The following is a 20,613-nucleotide window of genomic DNA, read 5'->3' on the forward strand; positions in this document are numbered from 1 at the left end:
TCCCGGGTTCCTCTCGCCGCTGCGAGACCCGGAAATAGCACCGCCGAGGCTCACTCCCCCTCTTGCGTTCCAGGCGGCCGGAACCGGAAGCCGCCACGCGCCGCCGGAAGTCCCGCCTCCACCCGGAAAGGACGTCACTACGCCCTCCGCTCCGGAGCCTCGTATGCCGGAAGGACGGCACCTGACCGCCCCCCCCGCAAGCTACGATGCCCGGACTAAGGGAGCGGGACCTCCAGCAGCCTCTGTCCTCGCCGGACCGAAGAGGAGAAGCACCCGACCTTCACCCGCGCGTCAGGGGAGAAGTCGGGTCCGCCTCTGGAGGATCACCTCCTAACCTAAAACACCGGTATGCTCAAACACAATCCACCTTCCCCGCCTGGGGAGAGAACAGCACACCCCTGGTTCCCTGCAGCGCTTCCACCATGGCCGGAGGAAACACTACAACTGAGGCCATGGTGGAAGGGGGCGGAATTTATAGCATTGACTGCAGTGTTTCCTGGGAAGTGGGTGGAGCTGCGCTCTCTCTCCAGGTGCTGTCCTGAAAGACGAGGTGAGAAAAAGAAACATTCTTTCCTGCTATAATACATTCAATTAAAAAAAAAGAAAAAAAAAAGAAGGGGGGACTATTTCTTCATATGTTAAGGCCAAAATGTATTCTGCTATATGTCTGGTTAAAAAAAAAAAAAAAATGTTTCCAATAAGCGTAACCTCCCTGGCTGTATGATTATGGCAGATTTTTGAATCTTAAAGCGGGACATTGTTTTGCATACAATTTGGCATTTTATATTGTAGGCCTGTAATTCTTAGTAATAACTCACTTAAATCTGCGTTATGCATTTTGTACTTTTTGAATTTGCCGCCGGGCTCCGCCCCCATGTGTCGCAACGCTCGCAGAGAACGGAGCCCGGAACACAGAGCATCGGGTGGAGGACATTGCAGGATCCTGGTGACAAGGTAAGTACGCTGTACCAGGATCCTGCAATGCATTACCGAGTGTGGCTCGGGTTACTGCTAACGGTACTAAAATTTAACCCCAAGCCGAGCTCTAGAATACCGCCAGGGAAGTAAAAGTGGTTGCCAAGCCACTATGTCAGTGGTTCTCAACTCCTATCTTCAGGACCCACTAACAGGCCAGAATTTAAGTATTACCTTGGGGGGATGCAGACTAGAATATCTCAATCACTGAGCAACAATCTATCAACCTGTGCTGCATTTCAGTTATCTTGCAAAACTGGCCTGTTAGTGGGTCCTGAGGAAAGGAGTTGAGAACCACTGCACTATGATCTTCATATCATTCCCTGTGTTAGATAAAAACTTGTATCCTAGTGTCTGTGCTTTAAAAAAAAAAATAATATTTTTTTTACAAGCAGACGATTTCTACCCGGTTCAACAGTGCCTCCAGACTCTCTCCTCTCCCCACCTGACAGCTTCAGTGGGCGGGCCGAGATTTCCTCACTGATGTCAGCCAGGGAGGAAGAGTTACACAAGCGCTGGGAGGTGCTGTTAAAACAGTAGAAATACGCTACTAGAAAGCACAGACACTAGGATACAGGTTTTTATCTAACAGAGGGGATGATATAAAGATCACAGAATTTTGTAGCAGCAGTGAGAGAGGAGCAGAGCAGAGCAAAGTTAGTGAGAGCTAACAGGGGGGATGGAGGAGGAGGAGGGAAACATAGGAAAGCTGCAGATAGCTGCAGGTGACAGGCACATAAACTGGTCAGTTTACAGAGGGGAGGGTATAGCCAGGCAGGATCAGCCAGGTTTTTTAGGCAATATGGGGGGCCAAATTACACAGCACAAGCACTGTGCTGTTATTCATGCTTTAACCACTTGAGATCCGCGCTATAGACGAAATACGTCCGCAGCGCGGCTCTCAAGTGCCAAGTGGCCGTTTAAAAACGGCCTTTTATGTGCATTACCCGCGCGCGCCACTAGGTGGCGCGCGGCGGGTAAAAACTGTCCCGACGCATCGCCGAAGACCCGATGCGTGTACCTGGCGGCCGCGATGTCCGCCGGGTACACGCGATCGTCGGTGACACGGCAGGTGACAGCAGGGACGTGGAGCTCTGTGTGTAAACACAGAGCTCCACGTGCTGTCAGAGGAGAGAAGACCGATCTGTGTCTCTTGTACATAGAGACACAGCATCGGTCCCCTCCCCCAGTCACCCCCCTCCCCCCACACAGTTATAACACACCCAGGCTACACAGTTAACCCCTTCCTCACCCCCTAGTGTTAACCCCTTCACTGCCAGTCACATTTATACAGTAATTCGTGCATTTTTATAGCACTGATCGCTGTATAAATGTGAATGGCGCCAAATTTGTGTCAAAAGTGTCCGATACGTCCGCCGCAATATCCCAGTCCCAATAAAAATCGCAGATCGCCGCCATTACTAGTAAAAAAAAATAAATAAAAAAAATCATAATTCTGTTCCCCATTTTGTAGGCGCTATAACTTTTGCGCAAACCAGTCGCTTATTGCGATTTTTTTTTTTTTTTTTTTACAAAAATACGTCGAAAAATACGTATCGGCCTTAACTGAGAAAAAAAATATTTTTTTTAAAAAAAAAATGGGATATTTATTATAGCAACAAGTAAAAAAAATATATATTTTTTTTAAATTGTTGCTCTTTTTTTGTTTATAGCGCAAAAAATAAAAACCGCAGAGGTGATCAAATACCACCAAAAGAAAGCTCTATTTGTGGGGAAAAAAGGACGGCAATTTTGTTTGGGAGCCACGTCGCACGACCGCGCAATTGTCAGTTAAAGCGACGCAGTGCCGGACGCTGAGATTTCGCCTGGGAACGAAGGGGGTTTATGTGCCCAGTAAGCAAGTGGTTAAAAAAGGAACAGGATCCATTTATTTTTTAGGTTATCAAACACTTTAATTGGTTTGTGCGAAAGTTATAGTGTCTACAAAACTACGGTGCATATTCTGTTTTTTTTTACACTAAAGTGGTCAGCAACTTCTAGTGGAACTGTGACACGGTCACTGTACTAATAACCCTGGCTGGGAAGGGGTTAACATCTAGGGGCAATGAAAGGGTTAACTGTGCTTAAAGCGGGAGTTCACCCGAAAAACAATTTTTAACATTAGATTGAGGCTCATTTTGTCTAGGGGAATCGGGTGTTTTTTTAAAAAATCGAAGCAGTACTTACCATTTTAGAGATATATCTTCTCCGCCGCTTCCGGGTATGGTCTTCGGGACTGGGCGTTCCTATTTGATTGACAGGCTTCCGACGGTCGCATACATCGCGTCACGAGTAGCCGAACGTCGGTGCGGCTCTATACGGCGCCTGCGCACCGACGTTCGGCTACTTTCGGAAAATCGTGACGCGATGTATGCGACCGTCGGAAGCCTGTTGGAAGCCTATCAATCAAATAGGAACGCCCAGTCCCGCAGCCCATACCCGGAAGCGGCGGAGAAGATCTATCTCTAAAACGGTAAGTACGGCTTTGATTTGAAAAAAAAAAACACCCGATTCCCCTAGACAAAATGAGCCTTAATCGAATGTTAAAAAATAGGATTTTTGTACTCACCGTAAAATCCATTTCTCTGAGTTCATAGACGGACACAGCATTCTTTGACATTAGGGTTATATCCGCTTTCACTAGGAGAGTTTAGGCAGAAAAAAAGCACTTAAAGTGTTAACAAACACAAACCTCAGTGCAGCTCCTCCCAGGGGGCGTGGCCCCCCCGGTATAACCCACACCCTGCTCTAACAGCCTCAGTTCGTAACAAGCAGTACAAACAAAGGAGGGGTGGGTGCTGTGTCCGTCTATGAACTCAGAGAAATGGATTTTACGGTGAGTACAAAAATCCTATTTTCTCTTTCGTTCATAGACGGACACAGCATTCTTTGACATTAGGGACGTCCCAAAGCAGTGTCAAAAAAATTCGAGGGGTGGGAAATAACACAGCAAAACAGGTTACACCCCAAACAAAACCGGGAGTTGCTCAACGGAGAAACTCCTACCATAAAACGCCGCCTGTAACATCTGCGGCCGAAGGAGGCATCAGAAGATGCACACACATCCACCTCGTAAGACCTTGAAAGTGTGGATCGACGACCAGGTCGCTGCCATATACCCCTGTAACACAGAGGCCTGATGCCAGAAAACCCAAGAGGCTCCGATCGCCCTGGTCGAATGCGCCGTAACCCAAAAGGGAGGCGCCAGCCCCTTCAGGGCATAGGCCTGAAGCACAATTCGTCGGATCCATCCCGAAAAAGGGGTGGCTGACGAGACTACCAGGCCCCCTTGTAGGACCAGCCAGCGACGCGAACAGTGAGTCCGACTTTCGGAACGGAATCGTAGCAGATAAGTACACTCGTAGGGCCCAAATCACATCCAGAGGATGTAAAGTGGCCGCCTCCCTGCATTTCGGCCAAGGACATAAGGATGGAAGAACAATGTCATCATCAACGTGAAAAGCCGAAACGACCCTGGGGAGAAAAGACGGCTGCGGTCGCAGCACCACCTCATCCTAATGGATGACCAAGTAGGGAGCCTTGCAAGACAAGGCCGCCAGAACAGACAAACACTCATCTGATCGAGGTAATTGCTACCAGAAAAAATCACAGTGGAAATGCCCACGCTGAGCCATGGCCACGTGACGACGCAGACCTTCCTGGGCTAGCACCCCGAGTCAAAAGCATGAAGGGCAGGTACTCTAGCGCTGAGCTAAACCTGCTCCCCTTTTGTGACAGTCAACAAAAAAACCTCCCGAATGTCCACAAAGGGAGCATCCAGAAGAACCGAAAGGACTAAATTCAAGTCCCATGGTAGTGGAGGGGCCACATGCCAGACCCCCAGACCAGACGTACGCACCAAGGAGTGCGACGCCAAGGCTCATCGAAAGTTTTCTGCTCTGGCTGATGCCAGAGCAGAAAACTGACTCCTAACCGTACTTAAGGCGAGAGCCTGATCCACTCCCTGCTGTAAAAAACAGCAGAATCCTGGACACCACGTATGTCCGAGGGTGCCACTTCATCTCCTCACACACAGAGATGCAGGCCTTCCACGTATGATGTAAAACCTACGTGAGGTAGACTTCCGTGCAGGCAGCACGGTAGAGACCACTAAGCCCAATAGGCCTCGGGCCCACAGCCCCAGGCTCTCAAAAGCCACGCCGCTAAGCCAGTGGCTGTAAAAAACAGGGTGGATGATCGGACCCTGTAACAGAAGATCAACCCCCAGGGGAAGACGCTAGGGGGTGTCTGCCACCAGACGCACCAGGTCCGCGTACCATGAGCAACGCGGCCAATCTGGGGCAATCAGGATTGATAGAATTCCCTCGGCTTCCACTCTGCGCAGCAGTCGAGGAAGAAGCTACCGAGGAGGGAAGGTTCAAAGTAGGCGACAGTGACCCCAAGGAGCCACCAATGCGCCTGACGCGTCTGCCCATGGGTCCCTTGACCTGGCCAAAAAACATGGCACCTTCCGGTTGAGGCGGGACGCTAGAAGGTCCACGCATGGAGTGCCCCACTTTCGGCACAGACACTGAAAACCCCTACGGGTGGAGAGACCACTCTCCTTGGTCTAGCGCAGTCCGACTCAGGAGTCGGCCCGCCAATTCCATACTCCCGGAATGTACACGGCCGATAGAGCCGGAACGGACCTTTCGGCCCACCGAAGGATGTGCGCGACCCTCGTCGCTGCAACAGAACTCCGTGTGCTTCCCAGATGGTCGACGTACGCCACAGCGTTGTCGGACAGGGTCCCGAATGGTCAGCCCTGTAGATCCAGGGACCACCAGGCAAGGCAAAGCCTGATCCTGAACACCGATTGGTAGGTGGGACTCCACCTGAGTCCAGCGCCACAGGGCTGACTGGATGCCCCAAAAAAAACCCTCCCCAACCGGAGAGGCTGGCATCCGTCGCGACCACCGTCCAGTGACATGGCAGAAATGCCTTTCCAGCCCGAAGCACCGGAAAAGTCGGCCACCACACCAGGGACCAGGTGACTCAACTGAACCTGGTAATCCAGGGATGACGGAAGCTTGTCCCCACGAGACAGCAGTTCCCTCTGTAGCACCCTGGCGTGGAATTTGGCATACGGAACCGCCTCGACAGAGGCCACCGTCAGACCCAGAACCCTCATGCAGAAATCACAGAGATGACCACTACTAGGTCGACAACTGCTGCCCAGCAGATTGCAGAGTCTGAATTCTTTCCGTTAGGAGAAAATTTTTTCGCCCCGGCGGAATCCAGGACTAGTCCCAGGAATTCCAGTCCCTGAGACGGGACCAACACTGACTTCTGGACAAAACAGAAGTCAGCCAAACTCTTGGAGAGTCTGACACGTGACAGACATGGCTCCACTAATTCAGAGCTCGAGGAAGCTCGTAGGAGAATGTCGTACAGACATCCCACAATAACAAACCCCCGCTGCCACAGCCGGGCCAGTATCGGAACGAGCACCTCGGTGAAAACCTGTGGTGTCGACACCAAGCCGAGCGGGAGGGCCACAAAATGAAAATTGTCCTCCCTGACCGCAAAGTCCAGAAACTCTGGTGCTTTGAGCATATGGGAACATGCATGTACGCGTTCACGGCATCCAAGGACGCCAGAAAAACCTCATCCTTAAAGTTTGCACTTTTACAAAAAAACAAACAAAGGCCTGAGGCCCAGGATTGGACGGACCCCGTCCTCCTTTGGGGACCCCAAAACAGATTGGAGAAAAACCACGGAGCCTGTTCCACGAGGGAACTGGCACAATCACTGCCCTGACCAAAAGATCCTGGACAGCCCCTGACAGAGCCAACCGGCGAGCCAGAGGATGGAGGGAAAAAACCTGTTTGGTAGACAAGAGAGAAATCCTGTCTCGCACTCAGAGGAAACTACCTCGCAACCCCAACAGTCAGAGAGGAGAGACCTCCACCGAGCCGCGAATTCGCGGAGCCAGCCCCCCACCCGAGATGCGAGCGGAGGCAAACCTCCAAGCGGAAGCAGGCTTGCGGCACCCGGGGCGCCTGTGTCCTCAGTGGACGTCCTAGCCCCCTGAAAATGTTTTCCTGCCGCACTTGGCGGGCGAAAACCAAAAAACGCATGGGGAACAGTAAATGAGGGCCCTCGCCTACAGTGAGGCACCTACCCTTTTTTAGATTGCGGGAGCAGAGTGCTCACACCGCCCGTGGCATCCTTTATGATGACAATCAGAGACACCCCTGCGTACACCCCCACAGGGCAATACCACCAGGGACTACTGAAAAGACCGTCCGCAGACCAACCCCCAGCCATATAAGGCAGGGCAGAAAACATGGCGCAGGCGGATGCCCTGGAGAGCAAGGGGAGCATATCCGGGGTCGACACACAGACAAATATCTGACCTAGTACCAACTGGTCGGTCAGGACCACGCAGGTCATAGAAGCATTCTGCGCCTCCAGCTCCCCGTCCAGGAAACGTCTGCGACACCAGAGTCCCGGCCAAAACCGGACTCACCACTGCCCCCCCGCTGTGAATATGGAGCGACCATATTCACAGCACCCCTATCAGCGGGGTCCCCAAAAGCGGGAGCCCCTTCCCCAGGTAATGTGGCAGCCTTGTTTCAAAAACAAGCTACCCAGCTGAACACAGGGGGCGGGGGGGGAGAGAGAGAGAGAGACACCCTGATACAGGAATCCTCCCCAAAAAAGAGGGGACAGACCGCAAAGCATTTTGTACCCTGCGACTGATCCCAATCCTTGCACAACATATTCCAGACATGGAACACAAGGAAAAAAACACATATTGCGGTGTGGGGCGGCACGGAACCCAAAAGGGACCGACACCACTGATGCCACCTCCGAAACCACCATAGCTAACCATGGTAACCCGCACCGCAGTGTTAAGAGCCCCAACAACAGCACCATCAAGTGCTGACCCTGAAACAGGGCCATCCTCACAGTCCATGTAGACCTCAGCCAGCAGCTACTGACAAAAAAACAAAACCAGACGCCTCAGCGAGGCCTGATTCCCTGTCAGAAAAAATACCCAGAGAGAGGCAGAGGGGGGAACAAGTGCAATTCCCACATCCCTCCAACACTCCCATCCTGACCCAAAACGCCTCAGGGACTGCCAGCACAGCATCCCTGGAGGCCGCAGGAACAGGGACACTAAGGGTTAACATCCCCTACTGGCAGGCTCCACAGGACATCCCCCCAGCCGCCACAGAGAACAGGGAAACCCCCCCCCCCCGGAGGACTCACCGTCCGACCAGACCGCCGCTGCCGAGAGCCAAAAACGCTGCCTGTGCCGCGCCATCCAAAAGGAAAATGTGCAGAGCCGTACGCGCCGTCATCCTAGGCACAAGAGCTGTATCAAGATGGCCGCCGATATGTCTGCGGGCTCCGAGAAAATGGCCGCCGCAATTACAACTGCGCCATAAAACACCGCCGTCAGCGGCAAAATGGCGCCCGAAAACGGCGTTTTTTTCAAAAAAACACACAGCAAAGCCCCAGTGACACACGCAGTACACAGGCCCACAGGACCCCCTCCGCACATATGGCAGCCCAGAAAAACACAGCACCCACAGCAGTAGCAGCCCCCAGGTCAGACTGAGCCCCCCAAGCGGGGCCCCCACCTCACGGCTGTCACCCAGAAACTGGGAAGGAGGGAGAGGAAAAAAAGGGAGAGAGGAAAGCAGGGCAAGCCCTCAGTCGACCTCCCCAGGGGAAAATTCCAGCCAGACCACTTACCTGAGCAAGAGGCCACTACTTACCCGTCCTGCGACCACCGGCTGGAGGTATCCCAGACAGATCCAACGTCCGCTAAACGGCATGGCTGTCGGCCAGACACACTGTGACAAGGCCATAGAGACCGGTCATATGTGTGCCCTAGAACCGAAGTTCCCCGGCCGCCCCTGGAGCAATGGGGCCTGTCGTGGACGTCCCAAAGCTGAGCTAAGGGCCGGCACACGCTCGAAGGCCGAACCTGGGGGGACTACAAGGGCCGAGGACCCAGCCTGTCACCCAGTCGGCTGTTGATAGAAGAATCACAGGATTCCAAAGAAAAAATGCAGGAACAAAATAATAAAAAGCGAGAAAATCGCAAGAAAAAAATCTCCAGAGTACAGGAACTCCAGAGTGCCTGACTCTCCTGACGTTAGGCAGGAAAAAACTGAGGCTGTTAGAGCAGGGTGTGGGTTATACCGGGGGGGCCACGCCCCCTGGGAGGAGCTGCACTGAGGTTTGGGTTTGTTAACACTTTAAGTGCTTTTTTTCTGCCTAAACTCTCCTAGTGAAAGCGGATATAACCCTAATGTCAAAGAATGCTGTGTCCGTCTATGAACGAAAGAGAAATTAAGTTTTTGGGTGAACCTCCACTTTATCAATGTGTACTGCTTTTACTAATAGATGTGAGGGATTTTTTTCCTTTCACACACAGCCACATTACTACTCTCTATACAGAGCTTTTTGTTGTTAATAAACACAGGGCTCTGTGCTGTTATTCTCTAAGCCGATTAACAGGTCCTGGCCATTAACCACTTCAGCCCCAGAAGGATTTACCCCCTTAATGACCAGGCCATTTTTTGCTATACATGAAGGAAGGAGCCGGTAATCTCATTTACCAGCTCCTTCCTTTTCCGAATGCATAGAATTGGTGATCGCTGACTGTCCATTCATAGCTGAAACATCATAAACTGTGTTTAGGATGCTTCAGTTTATGAATGGAGAGGAGCCACTGTCTCCTCTCCATTAATCTTCAGTGCAGCTGAGGCTACAGAGAAAAGTACTGGGGAATCTGTGTCCTTAGTCCTTTTCCATGTCTTAAAGCCCCCCCCCCCCTCCAAACAGGGCTGATAAAAAGAATACAAATAAAACTAATAAAACTAAAATAATTATTTTACAGGGAGAAATAAATGAACTCTGCTTATGCAACAAAGTCATTTTAAAAACTGGAGTTCTACTAAAGAAAACCATTCATTCAGAACACAAACACACAGGAGCAGTAATGGGAAATAAAAAGCTGGGTCGTACCCAGACCGTGTCATTCAGCCTTATTGAAATTAATAAAACAGTTCATTGCCCCGTGTTGGTGTCTGTCAGCTCGGCATGACGTGGTCAGCTCAGTGTACCAAAAGATTAAGCTGAAGAGCTTCAGGAAAGAATGTATTTTTCCATCTATTTTCTCAGACCAGTAATCATACCCTGTTGCTTTTTATAGGCACATAAGCAGCAAGGTCGGAGTAACAGCACCGTGATCAGCAACAAAGGACAATGTGTCCTACTGGGCTAGCCAAGCAGCCAGGCAGCCACCGAAATAGGTCGGCTATAGCGGAGATAATGAACTGAACTTTTGAGGCCAAAACCCACCTGTCTAGAAAACACAGCATTGTAGGAATACGTTCAGGTGGCAAGCTCCAGCTTTGGTGAACCAATGATAACTCAAGCTGCTAAGGTTTCATCCCTAAATAACCTAAACATCAAGAGTGCATGGCAGCACTCTCTCCCTGTATTTCCACCATAATAGTAAACCATTTTTTGGGGTAACTGAAACATACTGAAAAAAAAAAAAAAAAAAACATTAATTGCAACGCCACTGTGCCCATCAACTGTGTGCATTAAGGTGAGCATAATTATACAGTACAGACCAAAAGTTTGGACACACCTTCTCATTCAAAGAGTTTTCTTTATTTTCATGACTATGAAAATTGTAGATTCACACTGAAGGCATCACAACTATGAAGTAACACATGTGGAATTATACATAACAAAAAAGTGTGACACAACTGAAAATATATTTCATATTCTAGGTTCTTCCACCTTTTGCAGCAGACACATCTCTAGAACTGGTAAGAGGAGACTGTGTGAATCAGGCCTTCATGGTAGAATATCTGCTAGGAAACCACTGCTAAAGAAAGGCAACAAGCAGAAGAGACTTGTTTGGGCTAAAGAACACAAGGGATGGACATTAGACCAGTGGAAATCTGTGCTTTGGTCTGATGAGTCGATAGTTGAGATCTTTGGTTCCAACCCCCGTGTCTTTGTGCGACGCAGAAAAGGTGAACGGATGGACTCTACATGCCTGGTTCCCACCGTGAAGCATGGAGGAGGAGGTGTGATGGTGTGGGGGTGCTTTGCTGGTGACACTGTTGGGGATTTATTCAAAATTGAAGGCATACTGAACCAGCATGGCTACCACAGCATCTTGCAGCGGCATGCTATTCCATCTGGTTTGCGTTTAGTTGGACCATCATTTATTTTTCAACAGGACAATGACCCCAAACACACCTCCTGGCTGTGTAGGGGCTATTAGACCAAGAAGGAGAGTGATGGGGTGCTGCGCCAGGTGACTACCTCTTGAAGCTCATCAAGAGAATGCCAAGAGTGTGCCAAGCAGTAATCAAAGCAAAAGGTGGCTACTTTGAAGAACCTAGAATATGAAATATATTTTCAGTTGTTTCACACTTTTTTGTTATGTATAATTCCACACATGTGTTAATTCATAGTTTTGATGCCTTCAGTGTGAATCTACAATTTTCATAGTCATGAAAATAAAGAAAACTCTTTGAATGAGAAGGTGTGTCCCAATTTTTGTTCTGTACTGTATATAATAAATAATAAAAAAAAAAAAAAAAAACACACACCACAGCACACACACCATATATTGTAAACCATTTCCTGTCCAACCTATTGTAGAATGACAGCTGGGCAGGACCGCTCTTGCTTTGGGAGAACGCCCTCCCATTCTTGGCGCACTGCACGGTGACCGGTGGGGAGCGATGTCCCTTGCACAGAGGGCATTGCTGATGAGAGTAAAGAGCCAATAATGTTGGCTCTTTACCATGTGATCAGGTGTGTCCAATCACAGATGATCACCTGTAAACAATTTCTGGTTATCAGCATTCCCTCTCCTCAGCATTGTCTGAGGAAAGGAAAGCCAATAACTGGCTTTGCTGTGACAGGGGACGTTTAAAGTGGAGTTCCACCCATAAATATAACATTACATCAGTAGTTTTAAAAAAATGTCATTAGTCCTTTAAGAAAAAAAAAATATTTTTTAGATGCCTTCAAAGTGTTGTTGCTAGGCAGAATAGTTAATCTTCCCACTTCCTGCACCTAGGTGCTTAAGCTTCCTAACCTAGACCGCACAGACTCCTGGGAATGTAGTGGGTGAAACTTTCCAGGAGTCTGTGCACTCCCCAGTCTCAAAGAATCATGTGACTTGGACAGTACAGGTGCTGAAACCTGATCTGAAACCTATTACACTGCTTGTGCAGCACTGAGCATGTGCGAGATCGGCAAGGCTGAAATCCAGGAAGTCATACAGTCTGGCTTCATGATGCCCACACTTAAGATGGCCCCAGTCAATTTCTATTTTATAAAGTGTCTAAATGCTGTAACAACCTAACAAAACGGACCTTAGTTTACAGACTAACTTTACTAGAATACATTAAGCTTGTGTATTACAGGGGTATTTATATTTAAAAAGTGAAATTATGGCCGGAACTCCACTTTAACCTGTGGTCACACAAGGTACAATTGCAAGTAGTGCGATTAAAAAGTCAGACTTCAACACTACTCTGTCCATGCCACATTGAGGTACAGTGATGTTATAACTAATGCCGCGTACACACGGTCGTTTTTCGGCATGTAAAAAAACGTAATTTTTCAGCATGTCCAAAAAACGAAATTTTTCCAACTTCAACATTAAAAATGATGTTGCCCACACACCATCGTTTTAAAAAAAATGATGAACAAAGCGCGGTGACGTACAACACATACAACGGCACTCTAAAGGGGAAGTTCTATTTGCCTTGGGGCTGGTTTTAGCTGATTCTGTGTTAGTAAAAGACGAGTTTTTGATCGTTCTAGGCATTAAAGAATTTTTGGACATTTTTTAAATGATCCTTGGTGTGCTGGCGAACATGTCTACATGATTTCCTTTCCGGTTCCCAGCTGGTAATCGCTTCAGCACCCTCTTTACTTATTGGCCATTTTCCAGGAAGGTGTGCAATTGGAATATTTTTGAGAGAGTTAGTAAAAGACGATTCGCGCTTTTTTGTCTGTTACAGCGTGATGAATGTGCTTACTCCCATTATTAATGGTAGTTTTACCTGAACGAGCGCTTTCATCTCATAACTCGCTTCTGGGCATGCGCGGGTTTAAAACGTCGTTTTAGCCCACACACGATCATTTTTTACAACCCGAAAAACAATTATTTTTTTTTAGTCACAGGATCCTGCCGAGCAGAGATTGGAATATGAGCACTGTGATTGGCCCTCCTGATCACGCGACAGCTGTGTCCAATCACAGCCGTCACATGTAAACAGCTACGTGTCTGACAGTTCACCCCGCTGAGCTCAGTGGTGAGCAAATACTACTAAAAGAAAGCTCTATTTGTGTGAAAAATTATAAAAATGTAATTTGGGTACAGCGTTGCATGACTGCGCAATTGCCATTCAAAGTGTGAGCGCTGAAAATTGGTCTGGGAAAGAAGGGGGTGAAAAAGTGCCAAGTATTGATGTGGTTAAAATACACCAATAATAAAAATGACAGACCCTTAATTTCTTTGTAAGTGGACAAACTTACAGAATCTGCAAGGGAACAAATAATAATTTTTCCCACTATAGGCGGTGGGAGGCGGTTCCAAAATTAGAAAATCTGTTAGAATCCACATATCTGCAGCGCTCCATGTCCTGTGACCCCCCAGCAACTCTGCACTGTGGATGCCAACATCTGCACAACATTTTCACTGAAGACTTTGCCGACCGACTTTACCTGCATTGCCGCTACTAATCTAGAGAACCTTGACCGCCAAATAAAGCACCAGCAGACCTTCAATTTTCGAGTATGGGATTGTTCTTTTTACATCCACCCTGCCTCTGCAATGGCTCAGTAGTTTTCTGTAGCAGACCAACTCAGAGAATTCCATTACTTTATAACAGCGTGCATGTTTTCTTTTTTGACGGCAAGTCTGTTATAAAGTGGTACTGAAAAGGGGACAGTCCATTGCCGGCATCTGCTTCTGAGTGGTGGTCTTTGGGTCTCTGCACTGGCGGCAGGGGATGGAGTCAATCCTGTACATAGGCGCTAGTCATCCCGGCAGAGACCTGTCCGGCACTGTAAGCTGAGCTGCACAGCTTCTCTGGAGAGGACAGTGAGCAGGCAGGTAGTGACATTTTATTGCAGAAGAAACCGTGCATGTCTCTTCTGCATTAAAGGAGAAGTCCAGCCTGAGCTTTTTAGGCTGGGCTTCTCCTCTGGGTCACAGGAGTGTAATGTTTTTGCACTCTTGTACACAGTTTTCAGCGGAGAGCGGTCTGAAGTCCGATCAGTCCTATCAGCCGAGGCAGCGCGTCATGCCGACTTCCCAAGTCTGGAACCGTCAGCTGCCTTGACTGATGGCAGTCTCAGCGAGCAGATGAGACTAGGGCTGCAACCAACGATTATTTTCATTACGGATTAGTTGGTCAATTATTGTTTCGATTAATAACCTTAAAAAAAAAAAAAAAAAAAGTTATTTTGCTGCGATTTGCATTTTTTGCTTTTTTTTTTAACCAATTTGTTGTTGGGTAGATTAAAAAAAACAAAAATTGCCGCAAAAACGTATTACATGCTTTTCTGCAGCTTCTCCATTGAAGTATATTGAACCAAAAAAACAAAATAGCACAGGTGTGCATTAAAAAAAGTCCTTGCCCTTTACAAATATGCAGCAGCTGAAAAAAGCATGGATGTGAACGGGAAACAATGTAAATGAACTGTAGTGCTATTCTGCAAAAAGCACCAAAAAACACAGAGGTGTGACCCAGGCCTGAGAGTAAAATGAGTAAAAAAAATAATAAAAATAGGGAGCAAATAATCGCTACTGTAAGGCGTTAATTTTTTACTGTGGTGCAGTGAAAGTAATATTTATAGTAGCGATTTGCTCTTTTTGTACTATAAAAGGGAGATTTTTTTTCTAACCCCATTATGTTACTGGCCGATTAATCGATTATGAAAATAGTAATCGATTATGAAATTAATCAATTACTATCGATTAGTTTTTTCGGACCTAGATGAGACGGCCACTCCCTGCCCCTCCACTGCTCAGCGCTACAATGAACGTAGAGGATCAGAGCAAGAGAGATCAGGGGTCAAGTCCTGAGGAAAAAGTGTGGGAACTCCCATCCAAGATCCACTCCCCCACCAAAAAAAAAAAAAAAAAAAAAAGATACGCTCATATGCATAATTACTAAACCACAACTTTAAGCAAGTTCTTTCTAAATCCCCCAATAACTCGCGGCAGACCTCCGCAATGTCTCCTGGGAACAATGAAAAAAGCTCCCAGGAGACATTGCGGCATCGAGGAAGTGACAGAATACCCGCACACTACCCGATGAATCCATATACAGGAAGCGGCCAGTAACAAAGGATTATTAAGGTTCGCCTGCCCCTGAGAGTGACTCGAGCTGGGCATCGCCGCTTAGTAAAGGATTGGCTCGGCTGCTCTAGTCCTGCAAAGGGAACTGCGTTCCTGCTGTGAAAAAAGTGCAGGAACTCCGTTCCCACGCGTTCCTGCAGGACTTGAGTCCTGAGAGAGATGCTGACTGACAGGCAGTAGTTCTCCGCTCAGGGAGGATTGAGAACCGAACCATCAGCGATGTTCGGTGGCTCGGTTCTCAATGCAGATGCCAGGGGACAGATGCAGCATCGGTCTAAAGAAAAACAAAAATAAAAAAAACACACACCATACGTCTCTTTTAAAAGCCTGCCTGCTAGCTGTTTGTTACAGTTCTACTTTAACTGGTTGCCGACTAGCCGCCGTCGTTTTATGGCGGCAGGTCTGCTCTCCTGCGCGAGAGCACGTAATATAATGTCGGCTCTCACGCAGGCCACTAGGGGCGCTGCCCCGCTTGTCCCCCGACTCGCGTGCCCGATCGCCGCTGGGCACACACGATCGCTCTTTACAGAGCGAGGACCGGGAGCTGTGTGTGTAAACACACAGCTCCCGGTCCTGTCAGGGAGAGAAATGCTGATCTTCTGTTCATACAATGTATGAACAGAAGATCAGTCATTTCCCCTAGTGAGGCCACCCCCCCTACAGTTAGAACATATTTATTAACTCCTTCCCTGCCCCCTAGTGTTAACCCCTTCACTGTCAGTGGCATTTTTATAGAAATCCAGTGCATTTTTATAGCACTGATTGCTATGAAAATGCCAATGGTCCCAAAAATTTGTCAAAAGTGTCCGCCGTATGTCGCAGTACCAAAAAAAAAAAAAAAACGCTGATCGCCGCCATTACTAGTAAAAAAAAATATATTAATAAATTAATAAACATTAATAAAAATGCCATAAAACTACCCCCTATTTTGTAAACGCTATAACTTTTGCGTAAACCAATCAATAAACACTTATTGCGTTTTTTTTACCGAAAAATATGAAGAAGAATATGTATCGGCCTAAACTGAGGAAAAAAAAAGTTTTTTTTATTATAGCAAAAAGTAAAAAATATTATTTTTTTCAAAATTGTCGCTCTATTTTTGTTTATAGCGCAAAAACTAAAAACCGCAGAGTTGATCAAATACGACCAAAAGAAAGCTCTATTTGTGGGAAAAAAGGACTCCAATTTTGTTTGGGAGCCACGTCGCACGACCGCGCAATTGTCAGTTAAAGCGACGTCGTGCCGAATCGCAAAAAGTACTCTGGACTTTGACCAGCAATATGGTCCGGGGGTTAAGTGGTTAAAGCAAAAGTTCCTGCTGTAAATATAACTGGTTCCCCCTTTGTTTCAATGGGAAAGCCTTTTAACAATACGTAATTTTGAAATGCATGCACTGAACCAGCAAATTGTACCAGAAAGGGGCAATAAAAATAGTAATCAGGAATTGCAGCTAACAATCTTAATACAATTGAAGGTGCGGATTTAGATGGGAATCTGAACCAAATACAAAGATTATTCAGATATTAAAAGTTCCTTTAAAATCAATTTTCAGACATTTAAGACCATCAAGTGGTCATCAAGTGGTCTTTAGAAACGTCCTACCTGCTTCGGTATTACTGTCGTTGGAGCAAAGTTTCAGTTTATCCAGTGCTTGCTTCAAAGACGCCGATACCCTCAGCTCCAACCGCGTCAAAGGCTCGTCTGAGCTGGAAAGACATTACATAATAAGAGGAGGGTACCAAGGGAGCCAGAAACAGAAAACCGATTACCATGTTCAACATTAGACAGAAGCAATCAGCGACTTACCAACACAGGTTTATGTACAGGTTTGTGTACTCCATAGATAAACTTGTGACGGTCAGACATTTCCCAGGAACATTGATGGTCTATTGTCTTTATTCAACCTTACCTACTATGAACATAAAGCAATATGCAGATATACCTTCTAGAACAGATGCCACAATGTGCCTAGCACAACACACTCCATACATCTTTAGAGGTGCACCGAATGGAAATTTTGGTGCCGAAACTGAAAGTCCAAAGATACACTTAGCGGAGAACCGAAGATGACGACATTTTTTAAAGTGGGACTAAAACTGCCATGCATGAATTTTACCTATAGATAAGCCTATAATAAAGGCTTACCTAGAGGTACTGTAAATATCTCCTAAACAAGGGGTGTCAAACTCAATTTCATCGTGGGCCACATCAGCATTATGATTGCCCTCAAAAGAGCCAGTTGTATCTGTAAGACTAGATGTCCAGCACATTCCCTCCCCTTTACATTAAATGTCAAGAGCCACCCCACCACTCTTCCTTATGCTGCTGCTGGGAAGAAGCTGGATGCATTGCTTGAAAGCAGAAAGTATGGCGTCTGGAGGAGGACCAGAGGAGGGCTGGAGCTCTCCTGCAGCTGCAGAAGAGGTGCGAGGGCCAAATTCGGGCCGCGGGCCTTGTGTTTGACACCTGTGTCCTAAACAAACACCATTTAGGAGATTTGCTGTCGATACAGGCGGTGACTTCACGGTCGCATGTGCTCTGAAGGAACAGCGGGTGAAGATTGGAGCGCAGCGGTGACAATGCATACTAGCACTTTATGACACTGCCTTTCAGGTTTAAAAGGCTCGAAAAGAGGAAGTTCGCGGCCAGTAAGTATGACATGTTTGTAAAGGAATAAAAAAATCACTTTAAATCAATGGGTTTAGTCAAAACGTTTTCCTTAAAATGGAGCGCCACTTGTTTGCACCCTCCCCTTCCACAGTTGCCACTTTTTGGAGGAGAGTGGGAAAAGAGTTCCTGGTTTTGATAGGTTCCCCCCCCCCCCATTTCTGGACAAGCGGAGCTTACCCTTTGGGGTGGAGCTCTGCTTTAAGTGGTGCAGAATCTTTCCAATGGGGACACATATTCTGGTGGAACTGCCAGATGGGAATTTCCCTCACTCAAGGAAGCTTTCCCCTTATTTCCTATTGCATCTACAGGACAGGTTTTAAAAGGGAAATCTCCCCAGGGAAAGCAAAAAACAACCAGAGCGTTGTTTTAACCCTTCCCTACTCTATCCAAGATGAACTACCCTGTTTCTCCGAAAATAAGCCCTACCCCGAAAATAAGACCTAGTTAAAGTCCTTGTAAAAACATGTAATCCGTTCTGTAAAAAGATTATATAATGTGCAGTGTGTCTCCCTTTTGTAACTTTATTGTGGAAAATACCTTATTTACAGCACTGCTAGGCACTCATGTGACCCGCCAGAGCTCTTCTCCTCTCCTCCTGGCTGATGTCAGCTGTTTTTTTTTTCAATAAAACTTTATCAAGCCCCTCCCACTGCAGTACTCAGAGTGGGGCTGACGTCATTGGGGATCTTGGCCCCTCCCTCTGCAGTATTTGGAGTAGGGAAGAAGAGCTTCAGCGGCTCACGTGAGCGGCAAGCGGCACTGTAAGTAAGGTATTTTCCACAATAATGTTACACAAGGAGACACACTGCACATGATATCTTTTTACAGAACGGATTACATCATTTTATAAGGTCTTTAAACAAAGGTTTATTTTTGGGATTACAGAATTTCACAATGCTGACTCCAGAGCCGACAGGGGGAGAAACTTTTTTGTACATACCATAAATAAATAAGACATCCCCTGAAAATAAGCCCTAGTGTGTTCTTTGTAGCCAGAATTAATATAAGACCCGGTCTCATTTTTGGGGAAACACGGTACATACACTTTAATTTTTACAGCAAATATCCACTTACCTGGGCCTCTTAATGGATTCTATGGGCTTTGGTGCTTGTATGATGTGTTCATTGAACTTTGGCTTCAGGTCTGTCAAGTCTTTCTTCTCGGATGTCTTCACCTCTGGTTTTACAGGTTCTGGGGGTTTCTCATTATTGTGGAGCCCCTTAGTACAGCCCTGCAATTATCCACAAAAGCTTCATTAAAAATGATCATGGCAGAACTTAACTGTATCTGAGTACCATAAACTAAAAATCGATATTTAACCACTTAAGCCCCGGACCTTTAGGCAGCTAAAGGACCCAGCCAGGTTTTGCGATTTGGCACTGCGTCGCTTTAACAGACAATTGCGCGGTCGTGCAACGAGGCTCCCAAACAAAATTGGCGTCCTTTTTTTCCCACAGAGCTTTCTTTTGGTGGTATTTGATCACCTCTGCGGTTTTTATTTTTTGCGCTATAAACAAAAATAGAGCGACAATTTTGAAAAAAATGCAATATTTTTTACTTTTTGCTATAATAAATATCCCCCAAAAATATATAAAAAAACATTTTTTTCCTCAGTTTAGGCCGATACGTATTCTTCTACCTATTTTTGGTAAAAAAAAAAAAAAAAAATCGCAATAAGCGTTTATCGGTTGGTTGGCGCAAAATTTATAGCGTTTACAAAATAGGGGATAGTTTTATTGCATTTTTATTAATTATTATTTTTTTTACTACTAATGGCGGCGATCAGCGATTTTTTTCGTGACTGCGACATTATGGCGGACACTTCTGACACATTTTTGGGACCATTGTCATTTTCACAGCAAAAAATGCATTTAAAATGCATTGTTTACTGTGAAAATGACAATTGCAGTTTGGGAGTTAACCACAAGGGGGCGTTGAAGGGCTTTTGTATGACCTAATATGTGTTTCTAACTGTAGGGGGGTGTGGCAGTAGGTATGATGTCATTGATTGTGTTTCCCTATAAAAGGGATCACACGATCGATGACGCCGCCACAGTGAAGAACAGGGAAGCTGTGTTTACACACAGCTCTCCCCGTTCTTCAGCTCCGGGGACCGATCGCGGGACTCCAGCGGCGATCGGGTCCGCGGGTCCTACAGCTTCGGACTACGGCTGGGCACTAGCAGAGGACGTACCTGTACGTGCATGTGCCCAACCGTGCCATTCTGCCGACGTAAATGTGCAGGAGCCGGTCCTTAAGCGGTTTAAGTGGTTGTAAAGTCTCAAGGTTTTTTTTCACAATGCATGCAAAAAACCTTCTGTTCTGCAGCTGCCCAAGGGAGACTCCTGGGATATAGGACACCATCCTGGCATAGGTCAGAAACCAGGAAGCAACCAACGAAATGTAAAAAAAAAAAAAAAGAATATTCAGTTTTATCTATTTACTAAAGCTAGCAGCCACAGCAAGGGGATTAAAAACCACTGTTGATGCGGCTCAGGTTCACACTGGGCTGCGGGAGTGAAGCAGATTTCACTCCCGCTTGTCAGTCCTGATTTCGGTCGCAATTAATAAAAAATCTGTGCAGTTTCTGTCA

At 46.9% G+C, this 20,613-nt stretch overlaps 1 protein-coding gene across 1 annotated transcript in view; it reads right to left on the reverse strand.

Moving 5' to 3' along the window:
• Window positions 1-20,613, reverse strand: part of CHORDC1 (cysteine and histidine rich domain containing 1) — a 51,701-nt gene that overhangs the window by 20,418 nt on the left and 10,670 nt on the right. Inside the window, exons 4-5 of the mRNA XM_040340129.1 lie at window positions 19,094-19,251; window positions 16,952-17,055 (exon numbers count right to left, since the gene is read on the reverse strand). Of these exons, the coding sequence (XP_040196063.1) occupies window positions 16,952-17,055; window positions 19,094-19,251 (262 nt within the window). The remainder of the gene's footprint in view (window positions 1-16,951; window positions 17,056-19,093; window positions 19,252-20,613) is intronic.

This window comes from Rana temporaria, chromosome 2, assembly GCF_905171775.1.
Source record: "Rana temporaria chromosome 2, aRanTem1.1, whole genome shotgun sequence".
NCBI classification, from domain to species: Eukaryota; Metazoa; Chordata; class Amphibia; order Anura; family Ranidae; genus Rana; species Rana temporaria.